General features: G+C 41.1%; 3 protein-coding genes across 6 annotated transcripts; 2 read left to right on the plus strand and 1 right to left on the minus strand.

The window, feature by feature from the left end:
- Positions 1-1,752: 1,752 nt before the first annotated feature.
- On the minus strand, positions 1,753-3,215 carry snu13b (SNU13 homolog, small nuclear ribonucleoprotein b (U4/U6.U5)). Its single transcript, XM_017418365.3, has 3 exons — positions 2,998-3,215; positions 2,720-2,840; positions 1,753-2,027 (listed from the first exon to the last, which is right to left on the minus strand). Exons 1-3 carry the CDS (start codon positions 2,998-3,000, stop codon positions 1,765-1,767), a joined length of 387 nt encoding a protein of 128 aa, XP_017273854.1. The 5' UTR covers positions 3,001-3,215; the 3' UTR covers positions 1,753-1,764.
- Positions 3,216-3,538: 323 nt separating this feature from the next.
- Positions 3,539-10,688, plus strand: LOC108237066 (cytochrome b-c1 complex subunit 2, mitochondrial). 3 transcript variants are annotated; one of them, XM_017418252.3, is made up of 14 exons: positions 3,539-3,686; positions 5,691-5,792; positions 6,069-6,218; positions 6,434-6,498; positions 6,593-6,649; positions 6,838-6,962; positions 8,002-8,099; positions 8,176-8,233; positions 8,341-8,436; positions 8,579-8,778; positions 8,898-8,978; positions 9,095-9,171; positions 10,093-10,246; positions 10,367-10,688. In XM_017418252.3, the coding sequence occupies exons 1-14, from the start codon at positions 3,654-3,656 to the stop codon at positions 10,448-10,450; spliced, it is 1,380 nt and encodes a 459-aa protein (XP_017273741.1). In that variant the 5' UTR covers positions 3,539-3,653; the 3' UTR covers positions 10,451-10,688. The 3 variants fall into 3 exon arrangements, with proteins under 3 accessions (XP_017273741.1, XP_017273742.1, XP_024862217.1); XM_017418253.3 differs by lacking the exon at positions 5,691-5,792 and adding an exon at positions 5,587-5,655 and having other exon boundaries at positions 3,543-3,686; XM_025006449.1 differs by having other exon boundaries at positions 3,639-3,749.
- Positions 10,689-11,850: 1,162 nt separating this feature from the next.
- LOC108237151 (uncharacterized protein C16orf52 homolog A) lies at positions 11,851-20,365 on the plus strand. Of its 2 annotated transcripts, none has more exons than XM_037980984.1 (3): positions 11,851-12,434; positions 17,246-17,437; positions 19,238-20,365. In XM_037980984.1, the coding sequence occupies exons 1-3, from the start codon at positions 12,254-12,256 to the stop codon at positions 19,420-19,422; spliced, it is 558 nt and encodes a 185-aa protein (XP_037836912.1). In that variant the 5' UTR covers positions 11,851-12,253; the 3' UTR covers positions 19,423-20,365. The 2 variants fall into 2 exon arrangements, with proteins under 2 accessions (XP_037836912.1, XP_017273865.1); XM_017418376.3 differs by having other exon boundaries at positions 11,858-12,434; positions 17,225-17,437.
- Positions 20,366-20,490: the final 125 nt, after the last annotated feature.

Consider the following 20,490-nt stretch of genomic DNA (forward strand, 5'->3'; position numbering starts at 1 on the left):
GGTTTCTACCACTCGTGCTGCGTTCAATGGGAGACTGACACTTAAAATCCCGATGTTTCGCATGATTTCTTTAACAGATATCAAATTATCATCAGAAGTTATGTAACTTGTAGGAAAAAAATCAAATTGTTACAATACGTCGTATCTGTTTGAATTTATTTTAATATCATACAGCTGTCACAATTTAATTCAAATATCTAGGTAATCGACTTTGTCATAATGTAAATATTTTCAAGGCTGTCTGAAGGTCTTCAAAGGTTCATTTTGGGCATTAGCTGGGTTTCTCATTTGTTTTTAGGCCAACCCTTTTATTTATTTTAGGTTAAATGTTTTGAGGCTATTAGAAGAAGAAGAAACCCATTGTTGAGTCTATAAATTATAACTAATAGAAATGTACAACTAGAAAAGATGGTACCAGTGCAGCACTACACAGCTTCATCAGGATGATTCTGATCCAAAACTGAAAAAGACACCTGAATTAAAAAAACTGAAGATTCTCAGCCATACATTGGGCTTAGAGCTTAAAGTCAACATTATTAAAGAAGGGTGAAAAAACTTTTGATTGAGGAAAACCAAAATGGCAGCCAACATCTTAGGAAGGGCTTTGAAACACCCAACAACTAGTGATGGTCAGATGAAGATGTGTGAAGCACTGAAGGGTTCCAGAAAAATGTGTTTAAAATGGATCATTTCTGGAGGCTTTAAAAACTCAACAGCTCCCCCTGTTGATCAAAGGTTTGAAACAAATAAAGAAAATTGTCAGTTTAGTCAAAATTCTTACAATTATAGTGTTTTAATTGGTTTCTAAGGTACTGGATCAACAGTACAGTACAGTAGTTTTTATCTTCTAATAAATTTTTAGTTGGTAGAAATGTAGATGTGCAACTGTGAGAATAGAAACAGACATATATACTGTATATATGTTAATATAAAGTGTATAATGTTGTTTTTGTCATTTTTCCTGCCTTGTTGACATGAAATTTAAGATGCTGGGAGATTAAAAGACTTAAGACAAATATAAAAGTTTTTTTTTAGACTTTGTATTTAGTTCTGCACTACAGACAGACCTCAGACCAGAAATTGTTTGACTAATTTAAGTTGTTTTACCTTTGTGTTGCTCTGATTTGTTTAATTTTCAAGTTCTCTTAAGAAAACTTCACAAATGGGTGGAAAGATAATCTATGGGAGATTTGTTTCAGCTTCCCCCCCCCCATCTTGTTTCTGTCTGAGAGGCAGATCTCCAGGTGAACCAGTTAGGTCAGTACCTGGAGCGACGCTTCATTTGTCTTTCACCACGTGATTTCAGGAGGATTAAGAAGACCTTCATTTAAAATTGGCCTTCCTTTTCAGAGCGAGATTTGAAACTTTGGTTCAATTGGTCCATCACTATCAACAAGACGCAGAACTAATCCTGAAGTTTCGATTTAAACTATAAATGTTGACTTAACATTCTGGGGAATGCACTTTATACAATGCTTTTTGCATTTCCCTGACAAAATATGAATTAATGATATAGTTTCTAAACACATCATTTTAGCAATACTGAATTCACAATAAAAAACAAACAAGTCCTAAAAAAAATTACTTTATTAAGAAACAGGTGATGGCTCTGCAAAATGACAACTGAAATCAATATCTTCAAAAACAAGACAAAAATATTCATTATTTGTTTTACGAAACATTTTTTTTAAAACAAACATAAAACAATGTTCAAATTAATCCATTCACCTTTGGAGCTTTTTTTGTTAAAACAGTGCTTAAAGATCACACCAGCAGTCTCTCGATGGCCATCTGCACAGACTGGATCTGCGGTTTGAGCTGAGATCCCTCCTTTATGGTGACTGAGGTAGCAATGACGGGACGCGACACCCCGCAGGCCCGGCCCAGCGCCTGCTTGGAGCGGACAAACACGTACGGGACGTTCTTGTCCTCGCAGAGCAGCGGGAGGTGGAGGATGATCTCCAGCGGCTCGGCGTCAGCGGCCATGACGATAAACTCAGCGATGCCTCGGTTTAGGGTCTTAGTGGCTGGGGAGAGAGCAGGAGAATGTTACTCGAGATAGAAGAAACTGCTTCGTTATAGAGGTTTTATTATTTTCTACTGTTTCCTTAACATTCAGGAAAAAAAAAAGAATTCTCGAAACTGGATGGACAAAGACAATTGATCAGATACATATTAAGTAATAGCGAAGCTTGCTTATATTTACTTTTTGGCTAACCAATAAGATAACATTTTTATTCAAACAGTACATCGTTTTTAATCTCACCAAAATCTTTATACAAACACTTAAAGGACATTGATGTAATTGCTCTTTTAATCATCTTAAAGTAAAATATTAATGCTTATTTTGATTGTTCACTCTTTTCTGGCAATATTTCTGTAATTTTACAACTAGTTTCTGCCATGTTTTTAAATTTATCTTGCTATTAAAGCAAACACACATTATTCAACTTGCAATTTTCCTGATTTCTAACCTTGCTTTAACTTTTGTGAAAGAAGTTGAACAATACTTTTTAAAACTATCCAGTAAGCCCTGAACAACAGAGATTTAAACCATAAATTTGTGCCTATTATTTCAGCTTTTGATTTACTCTGTTATCATCCGCAATCTGGCATCTTGAGCACTTTTTTTTGCTCCTCTTTACTGTATTTTCCTGTTTTGTACAATGAACTCTAGTAAGGGACGGGGGGAGAGGTTGTGGTTGTGCAGTTTCCTCACCTTCATTGGCTCCCTTCCTCAGCTGTTTGTAGTTTGAGGCTTGCTGCACCAGGTCCAGGATGGTTTTGGTCAGAGTGGCGTCGGCCAAAGGGTAGGCCTTCGGGTTCACTTGAGGTTCACTCTGGTCATAATTCACACACATATAACAAAACAAATAAACCACCAGAAAGCCTAACACAAAACAAATAAGAGCGCGTTGATTTAGCTTGCGACGTAGTCTCTCATGCTAGCAAGCAGTTAGCTAAGCTGTTAGCTTATTAGCTCAACATAAAACTCACCATTGTGGATTATTATTTCTGGTATTCCGGCCCTCTCGGCGAAATGCTTCACGGAGGACTACTTAGTTAATCTCCTGACTTGGAAAGGGCAACAAGACGCAAAACGTACTGTTTTCTGCTTTATTAGCGCTATAGCTTTCGTTAACTCTTCAGCATGCAGCCAGTTCAAACGTTCACCCCACGTGCGACGATGTTCCCTTTGCACATGCGCACTGAGGACATCAACTAAAACGACAGGAAGTGCTTCTCCTTCGCACTTCACAGTTGTGAGACAGATTAAATACACATACTCAAGGTTTTAATACGTAATGAGCTAGCCCTTAATTTTAGGAAACACCTAGAAAAACTAACAAAGCAAAACAAAATGACCTGTATTGTTGCTCCAAGTGTTAATGTATGTGTTCTAGTGAATGCTGATGAAATGTATTTTTTGTAACACACTGCAACATGAAAAAAAGAGTAATTCTCAAGTTAAAAGAAAAAAAAAGTTTTGATTTAGTTTTATCACATGCAGTTTATCTCCCTGTCGGAGGAGGGCGCGCCTGGCCATTACCCGCGTTTCTGCACACAAACGATGGACGCGCAGCGCATTCTGGGTAGGGCACTTTCCAGCCGGCCATATTGGATCGTTGTCCTGCCTGAAGGAGACAGAGGAGATGAAGGGGATCCGGGGACTCAGTCAGCTATCGGTGAGAGCTCATCTCGTGTGTCCTGGAAGTTCGGGATATATGTTCACACACAACCCATCGCTGGTAATAATTACTCCGGCTTCGGACGGTTTAAAGCAGCAGCGCTCAATCCGGGAGCAGCTGTGTAGCAGCCGGAAGCAGACAGCTAGATGACCCCTTCATCTGCAGACTATACAATAACCCCCATACATGTCGTTTGACGTGTTGTTAAACTACAAACTTACAATAAGCTGAACTCACCTAACTCGAGTTTTAAAAACTCCGACTATTTAAAATGGTGTGTAAAGATAGACGACAGCTAGCCGCTAGCTTCTCTTCTGTTAGCATATTTTTCGTAACTTGGAGCTAAAAGCTTGTTCGGGTCGCTTTCACGCTTCTCAAGTTTACTAGTATTATCTGTAGTGTTCATGTTGTATTTGCATGTAATCACTGAGGCTTTAAGTTAGTTCAAGGAACCCGAATAACAAGACTAAACACTTTAAAAAACCCGGGGACATAATTTACGTCAGCTTTGAACAGAATTCAGAATCTGCTTTTCAGCTTCACTGTGTATCATGAAGAGATCTTTCAGTTGAGGAGAAATTATAAATGTTTGCTGAAATACAACATAAATGCACCTCTCCTGTCTCTAAAGACCTCAAAGTAAATTACACCTTTACATTCAGATACAAAGTTGACCCGATGAGATTGTTTTGGTAACTTTTTTTGAAATCAGTTCAAGGTGTAAAATCAGAGTATAATTAAAGTATAAATAAAGTTTGCTAAAGAAATTTAACTGTAATACATGTTGCACTGCTAAAATCAATGATCCTTTACATTTTAATCTTCACTGTTCATTGTTGTTTACAGATTTGGGTTATAGTCAACAAGATTTTGAGCTTGTAAAGTATTTATACGACTTAGTTAAATGTGGATCAAAGAATTTATTCTGAAAAAAACCCAACATTCTTGAGCTTGAACACTCTGAAATCACAACTATGAATTGTGATGATCATATGAAATATGTTGTAAATGCAAAAAGTACGTAGTTCCTTTTCTGGTCCACTGGTGAGTTGAGGCCCAACCACTCACACAGGTCCACATTGTACAAAAATATGGGGCTCCAGGATTGTACTTTTCATCCACCTGAAGACTTACAGGGACCCTGATGAAGGACAGTCATACTCGACTCCGAGTGACCACCGATAATGAAGATGATGTCACTAGTTTAATACAGTTGTCCATATGTATAGGTATTACATTAGGAAAGTCTTTTTTTTTACATTTACACTTATAAGATTTTAAACAAACACTTATTTGGGATACATATTGTTGTGTTTTAAAACTAAAAATATGAATCATATTGTTATATGTCATAGTAACAATAAAAGTTTCTCACAACATAATAGAATGTTGCCCATTGTGGTTTCACAATTGAAGATTTACTTTGGTTTTGGGACAAGGTGCTGAAATACGCTTTTCAATTTACTCTTTGCAGCATCAAAACATATGTAGTGTGGAATATTTTCATAATATTGGTGTTGAGTTGAAAATTTAATATGACAGCTCTAGTCTGAAGAGTTTGTATTGCCTCTGTGCGTTCAGATTCAGCTGGACGTGTAAAGTTGTAAACATTTCTTACTTACAGCATGCTCATCGTTGTAACTTGTTTCTGAGTAAATAACAGTTTTACATTGTGAGACTCGTATATCATGTTTCCTGTGGTTCTATAGTAAAACATTCCTAGTAGAACGGTGTGCATTTTTCTACATTAGAAGTCTTTAGAAATATTTGTAAACAATAATTCACAAGCTCAGAATCGTTCTTTCTCTATATTGAGCCAGTTCTCACACTGCCCTTGCTTCAAGCCAGCCGCACGTTAGTTGTAATGTTTTGCCTTCCCGTATTCTCTGATTTGCAGACAAGGCTTTATGCAGCCCAGGCTGCCCGTAAGGTGGAAGCTCCTGGGTTTCAGCCACAGGATGTTCAGGTCAGTAGTTGTTCACTTGTTTCTCTTTTTTACAGAAACGGTTCTATGCGGCTGCCAGAAGCGGCCAGTCTCTTTCCCAGCCTCTGGCTGGCCTCAAGTATTCTCCTGGGGCTGCTCCAAACCACCAGGATGTCAAAGTAGGTTGGGAAGTGGCTGCGTTGGGTCTGGGTGGATCTGATGATGAATGTATTTGTTTGTCTTAAAGAAAAATGCAGTATCTGCTTTACTTTTTTGCAGTTTGTCTCTTCTTGTTGTGCTGAATTTGTTAAATTGTCTAAAACTAAACATCCAGGTGAGCTTAGTTCAGCCTTTTAAGTACAAGTTAAGGTTTGCTGGCTAACGTGGGTGGAGCCAATTGTTTGTACTTTACAAAAGTGACACTGATGGTAACTTAACATGTGTGTTATCTCCAGGTAACCAAACTGCTCAACGGACTGGTGATTGCATCGCTGGAAAACTACTCCCCAGCCTCTAAAATTGGAGTCTTTGTCAAGGCCGGTTGTCGTTATGAGACCCCCGACAACCTGGGTGTCACCCACCTGCTCAGGCTGGCCTCCAGTCTGGTACGAAAGTTCCTCACAGCGGGTTATACTTTGTTAGCATTGTCCTCATCGGCCTTCTGAGCTACAAAAGTCATTATGTACTTTAATGTGTTTATCTGATATGAAAAATTAGAATATTTAGGCCCTTTTAGTACATATTAAGTTTGTTTTTGGAATGTGAACTATGTCCTCTGTCTCAGATGGATATAAACTTGTATTTTTAAATTTTTTTATAGACCACCAAAGGAGCGTCAGCGTTCAAAATCTGCCATTCTATCGAGGCAGTGGGAGGCAGCATGAGGTCAGAAACTAAAATAAAAAAATAAATAAAAGGAAAAACGAGACTGAGACAAATATTCAGTTCTCTGATTGCAAATTTGTATGTTTCTGTGCAGCGTGACTTCATCCAGGGAGAATATGATGTACACCGTCGACTGTTTGAGAGACGACTTGTGAGTGTGTTTATGTGTTTTCTTAAAAATGTCAACATTTAAATTAAACAAATAACTGCTGAGCATTAATTAAAGTCAGATAAACATTTTGTAATTCAATGAAAGCGGAGAGGCGTTTTGCTGCAGGTGTGACAGCTTCCTCACCTCATAGGACTTGTTCCCCTCCGTATATTTTTTTGCGTCTGCAGCGACACAGTGATGGAGTATTTGATCAACGTGACAACGGCCCCAGAGTTCCGCCCGTGGGAGGTGTCTGATCTCACACAGAGAGTGAAGATGGACAATGTCCTGGCTGCACAGAGCCCCCAGACAGGTTTGAGTCTAAATGATCACAAAACTTCACTTGCGTATGAGTCGCAGAGCTTGGCGCAATTAATGATGCCACGTGGCTGTTTGATCTGAACATAATTAAGGTGACGAGACAGAATTCTTCTCTTACAGCTGGATGTAAGATAAAAGGTACTCATTGCAAAGTCATGAAAACCAGACCAATGTAATGAACACCGTCCGCACAGTTTTCTTTCTTATATTGACAGTTAATGTGTCCTAAAATAAAAACAAATTGTAAGCAAAATTTGTGATGAGATACCAGCTGCCACATACTTACGTTTACCTACGGAAACAGCCGAAGTGACTGAAAACAGGAAGAAGTTTCACAAAAGCTGCATGTGTTTGAACGCTGAATGCTGTCTTTAAGCCGCTCCACCACCTCGATCAATCCCTAACAGTTGTCTCACTTGTTTCTCATTGTTTCTTCTGAATTCAGCAGCACGTTCACGCAAATATTTCCACCTAAACATCTTCTCTGACATCCTACACTCGTCTTATTCCGCCATATTTGTTTACCTACACAGCCTACGGCCTGCCTAATGCAGGTCACGTGACTCGAGCTTCCTCGTGGTTTTCAGCAGGTTGAGCTGAGTGCTTTGTTTACACTGAGCGTGGACCTGCATTACAGAATTGTGTTTAACATATCTGGAAAACTACTGAAGTAAACTCTTTCAAACTGCACCATTAGTTATAGTTCACGATAACTGTTTTGATGTTTGATTTTAAATTTTGCAATGAGCACCTTTTTAAATATAAAACTAAGTTAATTGTTATATTAAAATTATATATTAGGCTGATTTAAATTTATTTTCTTGTTCAGACAGGTTTGTGAAAAAGTACAGTTAAAAGGCCGGAGTGTTTTTTGTATGAACTACTATTTAAATGCTCTATTTCTCTCTGTAAGGTCAGATTATTTATTATTTACAATCCCATGGCGGCTTTAAACAGATATATGACATTCAGACTGGCAGACAGTAGTCACCGTGCTGCAGTTTGGTCACACCTCCCTTTCTCTTTTGTAGTTGTGGTGGAGACTCTGCACGAAGCAGCCTATAAGAATGCCCTGTGTAACTCCCTGTACTGTCCAGACTACATGGTTGGCAACATCAAGTCTGAACATGTGAGTAATTTTTACTCTGTTTCTCCTCTGGGTCCTGATTTTACGTGTTCAAATATATTTTTCTGTTTCCTTTCAGCTTCATCAGTTTGTCCAGAACAATTTCACAAGTGCAAGAATGGCTCTTGTCGGGCTCTGTAAGAAAAGTGATCATTCCGTAATGGCAGCTTTATTGGAATCGGGAACTAAAGCAGCATGTCTAGCCTTATATCGTTGATGACTCGATTATCACCTTTTCCACCAGGTGTCGACCACAGTGTGCTGAAGCAGGTGGGGGAGCAGTTCCTGAACATCCGCGGCGGCGCAGGAGCCACAGGAGCCAAAGCTCAGTATTGTGGAAGTAAGCTGAACCGACAGCAGAATGCGAATGTTGGATACACACCAACTTTTGATTCCAGCGGGATTGTTAAAACGTGCTTATAGCTTCGACACCTTCCATCGAAGTAACCCAACCGCCCCGCTGTTCCACTTGTCCCCTGCAGGGGAGCTCCGTCTGCAAAGCAGCAGCAGTCTGGTTCATTCGGCCGTGGTGAGCCAGTCGGCAGCAGCAGGCACCGGTGAAGCTCTGGCTTTCAGCGTGCTGCAGCATTTACTGGGAGCCGGGCCACACGTCAAGAGAGGATCTCGCGTCTCCAGCAAATTGGTCCAAGGTGTTGCCAAGGCAACCGCGGACCCCTTTGACGTGAGTGGCTATCAGCTGTGTTTTAAACCCCTATAAACCTATAGAGGAAAGTGTCCGCACATCAACCATGGAAGCTCTTTATGTGCAACTATCAACACATATTTATTTTTTACTAACAGGTCAGTGCTTTCAATGCGAGCTACTCCGATTCTGGTCTGTTTGGAGTTTACACAATTTCCCAATCTGCAGCAGCTGGAGATGTGAGTACCACAGCCGTGACGGCTGTTCAGATGTTCAACAAAGTAATCAGCATTTCTTAAATATGAAAAAGAATATAACTCAGTGTTAACGCCAGTCCACTTCCTGTTCCCTCCAGGTAATTAGAGCGGCTCTCACCCAGGTGAAGGCCGTTGCCGATGGAGGAGTCACAGCTGCTGACCTCACTCGGGCAAAGTAAGAAACACCGATGGAAAATATATAGAAATTAAATGTTAATTCTAGACATCAATGAACGCTTGATGAAGATACCAATTTTTGCACGGTTGACTCATCAGTTTTTCTGTCTCGGATAATAGCAAACACACAAAACAGCAAATTTATTACTACTGATAACTTATTATTTAAACAAACAGAACTTAAGACATAAGTAAGTGGAAAAGATGTGAAATATTATCAAGTAAATTCTTATTCTCTCCTTACTGATAATTGTTATAATTATCAATAATTTTCGTATTAAGAGTTAAATCTTTTATATAAAAGATCATTTCACATTTTCTTAGCATTTCTCGGCCCCACAGCTCAGACAGAGGAGGACACGAGCCACGTTGTATTAACGACGTTTAATTAAAGGTATTTTCAAAAACAAAACAAATCACCAGCTGCGGACGTTAGCATTAGCCTCGATTAGCCTGCTGTCTCGGCTCAGGCAGCAATGCGTTATGGTCTGTTTTCACAAATGAAGCATACAACTTCTGTGCGCTGCTTTTACTGAAACACGTGACCAGTTTCTAATACAGTGGATGAAAAATTACAGTTAAAATTTCAAACAGCACTACAAAATGTCCAATTTGCGATGTAGCGCACTATATAGCGAACACAGCCTTAGTTTTAGCTGCATTACATATCCAGCAGGAACATGTCTGTAAGGATCAGACATCATTCAGATTTGTCTGTTTTTACCTGTGGTGTTGCATGCAGAGTCTACCACCTCATAGACGATAGAACTGCCACGGCATTTAATTTCTCTTACCTACCTTGTATTTACGTCAACACACTGATGAGAGTACTTCCTTTTTAATTCACACATAGTAGAAAATTAGACATTTTTTCCCCTTAAAGTTTTCCTATGGGCTTGTATCTGTTTTCACTCTTCAGGGCCCAGTTAAAGTGTCAGTACCTGATGTCTCTGGAAACGCCCGAGGGTTTGCTGGAGGCCATCGGCACCCAGGCTCTGGCCGATGGATCCTACCACTCTGCCGACGAAATCTCCAAGAACATCGACAACGTCTCTTTGACGGATGTCGCTAACGTAAGGCGATTCAGTTAGCGGGAGCGTTGTCACATTGAACTGAAATAAACATCAGGCAGGTTAATTTTGGACACGTTTCATCTGGTGGCTCTTTTGTTTTGTTTTTCTTGCTTCTTTCAGGCTGCCAAGAAGTTTGTCACCGGCAAGAAGACTATGGTGTCCCAGGGCAACCTCGTAAAAACACCCTTCCTGGATGAGATCTAATTGCCTCATCGCCTTTGTTCTTTAAAAGCAAAATTGTTCCCTCCTTTGAACAAAAATAAATTTATTGGTTTGGAATATGCTGGGGAACATGTCATAACACCATTTGGTTATTTGTTGGTATTTTAACAGTATGTAGTCAGATGATGACCTCTGTCCCAGCTCTGTATCACTCATCTGTCCACATGTTGACTATATAGCTGGTGTAAAATAAGGAATAAATTCTATCTACCTTACAGGAGTTTTGAGTGTTTGCTGTTGTTTCAGTTGGGATTGTTCAACCAGATCAGGGTTGTTTGTGCGGGATGAGAGGTGTGGAAAATCAGTGACAGGCAAAGCGGCGGTATTGTCAAGGAAACTGAGCAAACTTGATCTGATAACAGCACAATTCAAAGCTCTGCGTGAGTAAATGGGTCATAAATTTAGCCCTTTTTTACGCAGGTCGCGTCATGGTGTGGAGCTGTCTGGCTAGACATTTCTTGTTCGAGCTTTGACTCTGCAACCGTCTAACATGTAGATGTCAAACTACACAGCTGGATACCTCATAGGACCGGGATCCCTATTGATTTAAAGGTCGTGGGGTCAAAGGGTGAAAATCACAAGTGACCTCTTTGTGAAAACCTTGCCCGAGTTCTAAGTCTGCAACAGCGCAATGTAGGAATAACACAGCACAGTTTGACACCTCATGGGTAAGGGATGATCCTTATGGATTTCAAGGACATAGGGGTCAAAGGTCAAGGTCACAGGTAATCCCTTTGTGACACCCTTGTCTGTGCTCTGTGTCACATGTAAATGTCAAAGTGCGAAGCTGGATACCTCATGAGTTGGAGCGATCCCTATTGATTTCAAGGTCATAGGGGTCAAAGGGCAAGATCACAGGTGACCCCTTTTGTGAAAACCTTGCCCGAGCTCTAACTCTGCAACAGCGTAATGTGGGAATGTCAAACAGCACAGCTGGACACCTCGTGGGTAAAGAATGATCCCTGTCAAATTCAAGGTCACAGGGTCAAAGGTCAAGATCACAAGTAATCCCTCTGTGAAAACATTGTCCATGCTCTAACTCTGCCACCGTGTAACATAAGAATGTCAAACTGCACAGCCGGATGCCTCATGGGTTGGGGATGATCCCTATTGATTTCAGGGCCACAGGAGACCCCTTTGTGACATCCCTGTCTGTGCTCTAACTCAAGACAAGTAGTCAGGGCTGTTGTGTGAGGGGTTCTGATTACTCTGACACTTATTATGTGCTGTTGGCAGTACTCTTGTTTGTAGGTGAGAGGCTGCACTATGAGACAAAAAAAAAGTTTTCACCTTTTATATGTAAATTAGGCTGTTGCACAAGGTAAAGAAAAAAGCCTGTTCACGTTTTATCTCGCGAGACTTGTCAAACAGCGTTAGTTTGCTGTGACAGGACAGCATCCTCTCACAAAACAACAAGAAAAACTAAGTTAAAGCCAAACGTGTTAGAGGAGGAGGACCGAGGCTTTGGGTGTGGAGGATTTGAGCTTCTGGGAAAAAAAGCGCTTTTTATGTAAGAAAGGGGCGGCGTTTCCGCTCCGGAGGACAGAAAACGCTTCCAGATGTGGGGGTGGTGGTGGGGAGGAGGAGAGCTCCGAGGATTCAGGCAAACTCAGGAAGTAAGTGGACTGGATACACGGACCTGTTGTTACCGACGAGCGCTTCAGCAAATACCGAACTGGACGAGCCAAAAATGTTTGTTCCCTGAACGCCCCCGGGATGTGACAGAGCACCCAGGACTCGGAACCGGGGATAACCCCCCCCCTTTAAACATCATGTCCGGGCACGATGAGAGCCGCATCTGGACCAAACGGTGAGGTGGAGGCAGAGCTTTCCCTGCGCCCCCCCTCCCTCCCTCCCGACATGGATAAACTCACCGTCATATCGGGATGCCTCTTCCTCGCTGCAGACATCTTCGCCGTGGCCAGCATCGCCAACCCGGACTGGATCAGCACCGGAGAACCGGCCGGTAGGGTGGACAGGAACAAAAACAAAACAAAACAAAACATGAGAGGAGGAAGTCAGGGAAATGGGAAATTCTGTTTGGTTTTGCTTTGTAATTTAAGGCCAGGCGAGAAGCCCCTTGCATGACGCTGCCACCGCCGTGCTTTAAAGCCATAATAGCTGTCTAGATGCGCACTTTTTCCGTGTTTTTGATTTCAAATTTTTATATAAGTGTCATCTATGATGAAAACATAACTGCTAAAAATGCAAAATCAGCAGAGTCATGTTTTGTTGCCAACACTCGCGAGGCGTTTGTTGACATTCCAACACCGATGAGTACACTTTGGGCAGTTTCGACGAGTCAGAGAAATAATCCTTGGATGTAAGAGGTAAAACGTGAAAGTCGTCTTCTCTTCTAAAATGAACCGGAAACTAAAGGCCGTAAGGACTTCGAGGCGACAGGAGTGGAGCCATTTTGGGGAGGGAACTGAGCGGAGGAGGGCGTCAAAGCTAAAGATGGAGCTAAGATTGTGTGCAAATGAGCTGTGCTGAGATAGTCTGAACCCTAATTTCTGTAACTGAGCGCCGAACAAAAGCAGGGGATAGTCGCTGTTTATTACCACGATTTTTTACAAAAATCCAGATGACCCCCAAACGATCATTTAATGATGTAGAAATGGTCAAAAACACTGAAAAATCGTGTTTTTTGACAGCTAATACGGCCTCAACAGCGTCCGAATTTCTGACCTGAGTTCTTTTACTTAAAAAAACAAAGAAACTTGGACCTAAGATTTACGGCATGAGAAGCCCTTTGCATGATGCTGCCACCACCGTGTGTTACTAAAGGGATGGTAGGGATGATTTTTGTCCTGTCATGGCATTTTAGGCGTACCATATAGAGAAGATGGCTGCCTACGTGTGCCAGGACAGATTTGCTCCACAGCAAGGATATCTCCAGATGAAATCTTTTACTTGACTGAATCAAGACTGAATCTAGCTTTAGTAGTAGGCAGGCCACTTTGTTGTAAGAGTAACCCGTTTGTGTGACCATCAAGCTTTAGGATTTTTTGTGAATCGGTGTGTAAAGGTGTGTGGATGGACGAGTGGGTGAACGTATGTGGAGCAGAGAGACAGAAAGACTGAAATGGTGGAAGTCAGAAGGGATGGTAGGTGAATAATGATTTGATTTCTGCTCAGAGATCAACCGATGCATCATCTGACCTCAGTCTTTTTTACCACAAAACAACAACACAGACCTAAGATTTCTGACACGTCACTGAATATCCCTTTCATCCAGTCATTTACAGCCCGTAGCTGCTGCTTTTAATAACTACACTGCACCTTTTTCTTCTGTTCAGGTGTTAATTATTGACATATTTTCTTTTACAAGTAAACCCCCTTTCTCCATATGAGTCCTTCCTTTTGTTTCGCTGCCAACAAAGACTTCTGTGTTTGTGTGCACTTTCTGTTTTCACGCCGTTCATTTTTCTCTCCTGACACTTTGACGTTATTGTCTACGTGTATTTTGCTTCTCTGTCTTCTCTGTTCAGACACGGCTGGCCGAGGCTCAGCTACCCGAGGGACAGATGTGTCGGTGGCAATTACCGAAAATAACTGGTTTAACAAAAACCAGGTAGTTTCTGTTGTTGTTGAGCAGTTAAATAAGTAATCATTGGAAGGTGGTACTAAAAGCCTTTTGTTTCTGTTTCATTAACAAAAGACTAATTACCCGAAGGCAGGAAGTGTTTAGGACAGAAGATGTGTGATCTTTTAATGAGGTGTCCTTTGGGATAATGATGATTTTGACGTGGAGAATTAAAGCTCGGCGTTCTCAGTTGCGACTTTTTCTCATTCTGGATTTTGAGGAGAACTTTGAAGATTAATTGTCCGAATCATTGCGTTATAATCATCCTTTAAACTGATGACTACGTCTGCTAACTAAAACTGAGGAGGGAACACCTAAATAAGCGAGTCCAAGCTTCAATTACTTTTTATTAGAGTTCACTTTTCACAGGAAAAGAAAAAAAGAAAAGTGTGATTCATTTGACAAATAAGTGCGCCACATTTCTCAAAGAATTTCGGTAAAACGTTGACGTTTTGGCGAAAAATAGATAAAACGCATTTCATGAAACACAAGAAAAACTAAATGCAAGTGTTAAAAACTTAAAGACGTTTCAGAAAACAGCAGCAGATGAGATATAACCGGTTGAAAAAAATGAATATTTTACTTTACAGAAAAACTAAATAACATCAATCTGCTTTTTTCCTGTGATTTGACTGTTTACCTCTTGGTAACATATTTTTGTTTTTTAAATATTTTATAGCCAAAGAAAATAGAATAGTTTATTTTTTATGTTTTCTTTGCTGTAAAGGTTTTCCCATATTGTAGTTTGGAAAAAAAAAAGTTTCCTTTTTTAGATTTTGTCATGTTTTAAACTTTGCTGGCGCTTTGAGGTAAACAAACTCATTTATAATCAATATGCTCATCAATATTCTATCTAATCTATAATCAATATATTTATAATCAGTTTTACTAACATTAGAAGGAGATGAGTTCACATCAGTAAGGAAATAAAACACTCAGCTCCACAGCCTCGTTCGTCCTCAGCTGCAACTAGAAATCCAATCTAAAATGTAAAAACCCAAACTCTTTGGTTTAAGGTTTGATAAGTATGCTTTAAAATAACAGACTGGACAAATCAGTGAAGAACAAAAGGAAGGTAACAGGCAAACAATAAACTAGTATTTCTTTTTAATTAGTTTATTGTGAGCGAACTGCACAGATTTTGATCTGAAACCTAAATATGAGGCAGGAATAAAACTGATGAGCAGGGATCTGACCTCGTGGCTCAACGAACCCGACTTGGGAAGATTTCTGTGAATTTACAGCGACGGCGAGCTGAGTTCAGTCTTCCTCGCAGGTGATCGCCCTCTCCGTGGATCTCCTCAGGGTGAGAGGACAGAAATATCCTGGAGGCATCAGGACAGTTCCTACGTTTTAGAAAGACTCTTACAAAACAAGGAAAGTCCAGTCTCCTTCTCATTTCCCATGTACCCAGCTGCTCTCATCTAATATAATCCTTTTATTTTTTTTTTTCAAAAATCATTCGTTTTGAAGTTTTCAAGGAAATGATTCCAATATTTACTCTGTGATGTGAGAGGATGTGTTCAGGAGAAACAGGATATTCTGGGTTTAAAGGGTCAAAGGTCGGCCTTCCTTTCAGCCTGCCTGTTTTGAATTTGTTCTTGTCGCCGTTCGCACACGCGCTCGTTCTGAAACATATGAAAAAGCAAAGCTGCTGGGTCTCGATGGCTGTAAATCTCATGTTTATTCAAACACCCTTTATTTGATTTCACTCATTCCTTTCTCTCGCTCTCTCTCGTTTAGTTGGTCGTAATTTTGACCGCTGCAACAATTATGGTAATTCTGCACTTAGTGCTTCTGAGTTGAGTTTCTGAATGCACAAAATGTGTAAAACTTCTCACCTGCATCATCTCGCCGGGCACTGAACTGCTCTCCAATGATAAATCTGGCAAAGGAAGGCAGAAAAGACAAATGAAGAGTGGGGAGATTGTATTTTCTTTTATTTTCTTCTCACTGCCGGTGCCATATTGCTGAAACCTTTGTGTCGTTGAGTTAAGCAGACCAGGTCTCTGAAGGGTTTTAAGTGCTTGTGTCTGTTTCTGGGGAGAAGCTCTCCTATCTGACATCACTATATCCAAAAGACTTGAGACATTTCCTCTTTTCTCTGCGCACGCTACCAGAATGTTTGACGCCATGCACTAATCTTTAAGGGTGGTGGGGTTTTATTTTTGGATCATCCTGCAGCAGGTCACTTCTATAAAAGTCGACTCTAAGAGAAACCAGTCAAGAAATTATGAACATTCACAAGACAAAGCCGAGCTAAAAGTAACAAAAGCCTAATTAAAAGTAGCACAGTGCTAGCTTAAGAACAGTAGTTAAAGGTAGCAAAAAGCAGGCTAAAAGTAGCACAAGAAGGCAAAAATAACTGCGAGTATGATGGAGCAGATTTCAAAGAGAACAATGTTTCTGAAGGAGTCGAGGAAATCTCAAGTGTTTCTATTGGAAAAATGTTTGTAAATACAGATAAATGTTTTTGAAAAGCATAAAAGTTGCAAAAACTAAAAGTCAGAGCACCCATTTCCCGAATGAGCCGAACGTCACGATATACGAAAGGCTAAAATGGCACAAAGTATGGAGAAGTTGTCAGTTAGACTGCAAAAAACACGTACGGAAAAATAAAAAAAAAATCGTGTGAATGCTGAATCTGCATTCACACAAAAAGACATAATTGAGACACTTTGTGAATAAGTTGCGATAAAATAGTTTGCACAAGATTTGTGAGACGTGCATGTGAACTCCCAGAGAATGTTGGCCTGAATTTTGTGCCTTAAGCACCATTTTAGTTTGATTCCAAGTAAAAAAAAAATGCGTGTTGTGGCTCCCAACTAGTCTCCAACAGTGAATTGTGGACGCAGTGAGGTTATAAGTCATTAACAAGTTGGCGTCTTCAGGACAAAAGTTTTGCCGTTTAACTACTACCGTGACTACTCTTGGATTCCCAGCTGGCTTACGTCTCATGTAAGCTCTGCTCCAAAAACCTTATTTCAGAGACCAATAGAAGAATCGTGATAGTGAGTATATTCTGTAATAAAGATTGTCTGTGCCCGTACGGTTTGTGTGTGCAGCTGCTCGCTGAGATTTACCTCAAATACAGCTGCTCTGTTAAAAGATTCAACAAGAAAAGCTTTTTTTTTTTTTTAAAGCTTCTGACTCGTCCTGCCTTCACACAGGCTCTCTGTCTGTGGGCTTAGTCCTGCAGTGCCAGACCCTCCACGGCAGAAAGCGGATCTGCGTCCCCCCTCGACTGCCCGGAGAGTGGGTGGCGACGTCCTTCTTCATCGTCCTGGGCATCATCTCCCTCAGCGTCACCTGCAGCCTGCTGGTGATGTCACACTGGCACCACGAGGCCATCCGCGTCGCCCGCTGGATCGCCTTCACAGGAAGTGGGTATTCAGTGTCGTCACCGATTATTCTCAGCTCTTTTTTTTCCCTCTCAGCATGCAGCAGTGACATTATCTCTGTCAGTATTAATGTGTTGCTGAGTTATTGCTGGGATCCACATTGTAATCTGACTAGAACCAGGTGCAAAGCAGATGTTCGTTGCTCTGTTTTTGAGATTTCAATCCTTTTAAAATGACCAGAGCTGTGGAAATGTGTCACAACACTGGAAATGTTTCCACAAGAGGAAGCAGATTTAAGAGAACCTGTAGCTGCAGTGCTGGTGGGTTATATGTGGCGGAGGTATTTAGATCAAACCTAAGATCCGGTTTAAATCACAGCCTCTGAGCACGGAGAAGTTTGCAGGAATAAACATGGTGCTAAAGTTTTACTTAAACTGGTATCAGAGCAACATCGCCCACAGAATAAAATAAGCCGTTAAAAGCCTTTCGGTATATAATTTGCATACTTTTTTTTTTTTTTTGGTGCGAAACCCAGAATGTTTCATGAACCTAAATGGATTCTGGCCGTAGATCTGTGGTTGACTCAACAGCGAATATGTTCATTAAAATGACAGAGTAGCTTTAAAACTAAACTGGAAATTGTGTCGCTGCTGAGTACGATGTCAGATGCGGGAAAAGGGGGCTTCAAGCAGAAGGACTCCCAATTACAGGGAGTAAAAATGACACAATTTGTTGCGAATAAAATTAAGATGACTTGACATTAAAACCTGAAGGGTTAAAGCAGGAGTCAGGTGTCACTTTCAGGATGAAAGACGATGGGAGGACGTTTCCTCACACATTGGATCATCAATAACCGTCACACAAAGGTGAATGCTGTTGCATCACCAGACTGATAGAGCCATTTATTTTACATAATTATCACCTTATTGCCTGTGTTTGTCTGTCTGTTGGCAAAATATCTCAGAAACCACTGCATGGGTTTAAATGAAACGCTCAGAAAGTAATCAAATACAGCAGAAGAACGTTTGGAGTCAACCCAGTTCAAGCTGGCCACCACAACTAATTGACAGCAAACACAACAACGGCTGTGGCTCAGTCACTTTTACACATATTGAGCTGAAGTTTGGTCTGGTGGCTGAGACCAGTCCCAGCACATCTAAACTCCCTCAGGATCTTTGCCGTGCAAGGCAGCGGGGGATCCTTCAAGGAATTCTGCTTTCTTTATACGATTACTCAAAACTCATTGTTCAGTCAGGTAGTTGGAAATCCGAAAGAAAAAGTCAAGATCAAGCAAAACTTCAAATCAATTTTTTTGCACGTTTCTAACGATTTAAGTATAGCACCTACTATGTTTCTATTATTTCTAAAGGATCCTAGTAGCTCCAATCGTATTTCTTTGTATCTTTTTCTTAAGTTTTTCTGCTAGGGTTATTTTTGTTTGGATGCTCTGCTGCCTAAGTGACTCCCGCTGGTACGTTTGTCACTTCTAACCTCGGTTGTGATGAGTAGCTGTGCCAACAGAGCAGCAGGCCGGGCTTTCAGAAGCCCGGTTGACGTCCCAAATAAAGCCGCGGTCTCAGATGAGACGGAGCGGAGACGTCTGGGGCTGTAGGCCAGGACCAGAACAGAGAGAGAAGAAGGGGGAACGTTTGAATCATTTCTTCCATCAGTCCGCACAGGGATTATGGGATCAGAATGAGAGCGAAGCGCACGCCTTTCCTCCCAGGCGTTCGCTCAGATGAGTTGAATATTTCCACACGCCGGCGCTGCAGATGTTAACCTGTCTGAGACATGATTAGCGCAGGTGTTAATGTTCGCCTCTCCCGTTCCTCCCCACTACAGTGGTCCTGTTCTGCATGGCTGCCCTGGTATTCCCGATGGGATTCTACATCAGCGAGATCGGAGGACAGCCGTACAAGCTGCCCAACAACACGATGGTGGGCTCGTCCTACGTGCTCTTCATCCTGGCTATTTTCTTCACCATAGTGGGGCTGCTGTTTGCTGGGAAGGTATGCTTACCAGGCTAACACTCCCACCTGTTTCAGAGTCCTCGGATCGATGCCGAGACGTTTGGTGGGAACGGACTGAACTCCTCTGTAGGGGGGGAAGGTTACCCGAACCAAAGCCGCCTGTTCGTCCACGTGTCCACAGCAGCTACAGATGAGCGAAGAGGCGAACAGAGGGGATTAAATTCAAATTTAAAGACTTTTACAGAAGCCTTAGGAATAACCCAGCCATCATTTTGAGACTTAAGACAAACGGCCGGCTCATATTACTGATTAAACTGACACGTTAGGACTCAAGAGTCTTTTGTTTCTTGACATATTCTATTTATTTGTTTCATTCTGTCACTTGTAAATACATAGCTCAAGTCTTTCTGCCATCGGTGGGAGTGGTGGATCAGCCCGTTTTTTTTTTTAAAACACCACCGTATTGTAAAGTTTTAGCGTTTAATGAAACGAATGAAATGAAACGACTCAAAATTGTGACGTACGGCCTGTGGAGCTGGATCCTCGGGCGGAAGCCCCGCAGGAAGATGAGTTGCGGCTGTAAGACTTTAAATGTTGGCTCCCGGTCAGCAGAATAAGTGTAATAAGTCTGACTTCAGCAACGACAGACCTTAAAAAAAAACCTTTAATTGTACTGGGTAACAATACATAACACAGCCTGGTAGTTATCAGGCACATACCTGGCATCAGAAATGTACCAAGTGCATACAAGTACCAAGCATGTGCCCTTTAAGTACAGAGTAACAAGTCACTTCCAAATACAGCCCAGTCCCCAGTACTTACATAAGGTACTAGGTGGGCAGTATTATGTATTGGTACCCTGTATGGATGTCGAAACATTTTATTTGATCTTTTTGAACACTCCCTTTTTGTTTAAAGATGAAGAAATGTCTCAGTTTAACTATTTCACACTGGAAACATGCTTTTTTCCCCTCTTTTTGTATAAAAGAACCAGCAGCAAGTTTGTGTCATTATTTAAAAGCAAAAGTAATATGGGTGGGTGGAAGATGGCCTTTTATTGAATATCTCACAAGACGAAAAAAAAAAACCCACAACTGTATTGATTTTCTTTTATAACATGATGTT

Source organism: Kryptolebias marmoratus, linkage group LG17 (assembly GCF_001649575.2).
Source record: "Kryptolebias marmoratus isolate JLee-2015 linkage group LG17, ASM164957v2, whole genome shotgun sequence".
Taxonomy (NCBI): domain Eukaryota; kingdom Metazoa; phylum Chordata; class Actinopteri; order Cyprinodontiformes; family Rivulidae; genus Kryptolebias; species Kryptolebias marmoratus.

Bases quoted from the DNA above. Each gene is read 5' to 3' on its own strand.
- LOC108237151 (XM_017418376.3), top strand. From the start codon at position 12,254: ATGAGAGCCGCATCTGGACCAAACGGTGAGGTGGAGGCAGAGCTTTCC. The intron at 12,435-17,224 runs GTAGGGTGGACA...GCCTTCACACAG, and splicing joins CAGCACCGGAGAACCGGCCG to GCTCTCTGTCTGTGGGCTTA. The intron at 17,438-19,237 runs GTGGGTATTCAG...TCCCCACTACAG, and splicing joins CTGGATCGCCTTCACAGGAA to TGGTCCTGTTCTGCATGGCT.
- LOC108237066 (XM_025006449.1), top strand. From the start codon at position 3,654: ATGAAGGGGATCCGGGGACTCAGTCAGCTATCGGTGAGAGCTCATCTC. The intron at 8,234-8,340 runs GTAAGAAAAGTG...CTTTTCCACCAG, and splicing joins AATGGCTCTTGTCGGGCTCT to GTGTCGACCACAGTGTGCTG. The intron at 9,172-10,092 runs GTAAGAAACACC...TTCACTCTTCAG, and splicing joins GCTGACCTCACTCGGGCAAA to GGCCCAGTTAAAGTGTCAGT.
- snu13b (XM_017418365.3), bottom strand. The intron at 2,028-2,719 runs GTGAGGAAACTG...CTCTCTCCCCAG, and splicing joins GAGGAAGGGAGCCAATGAAG to CCACTAAGACCCTAAACCGA.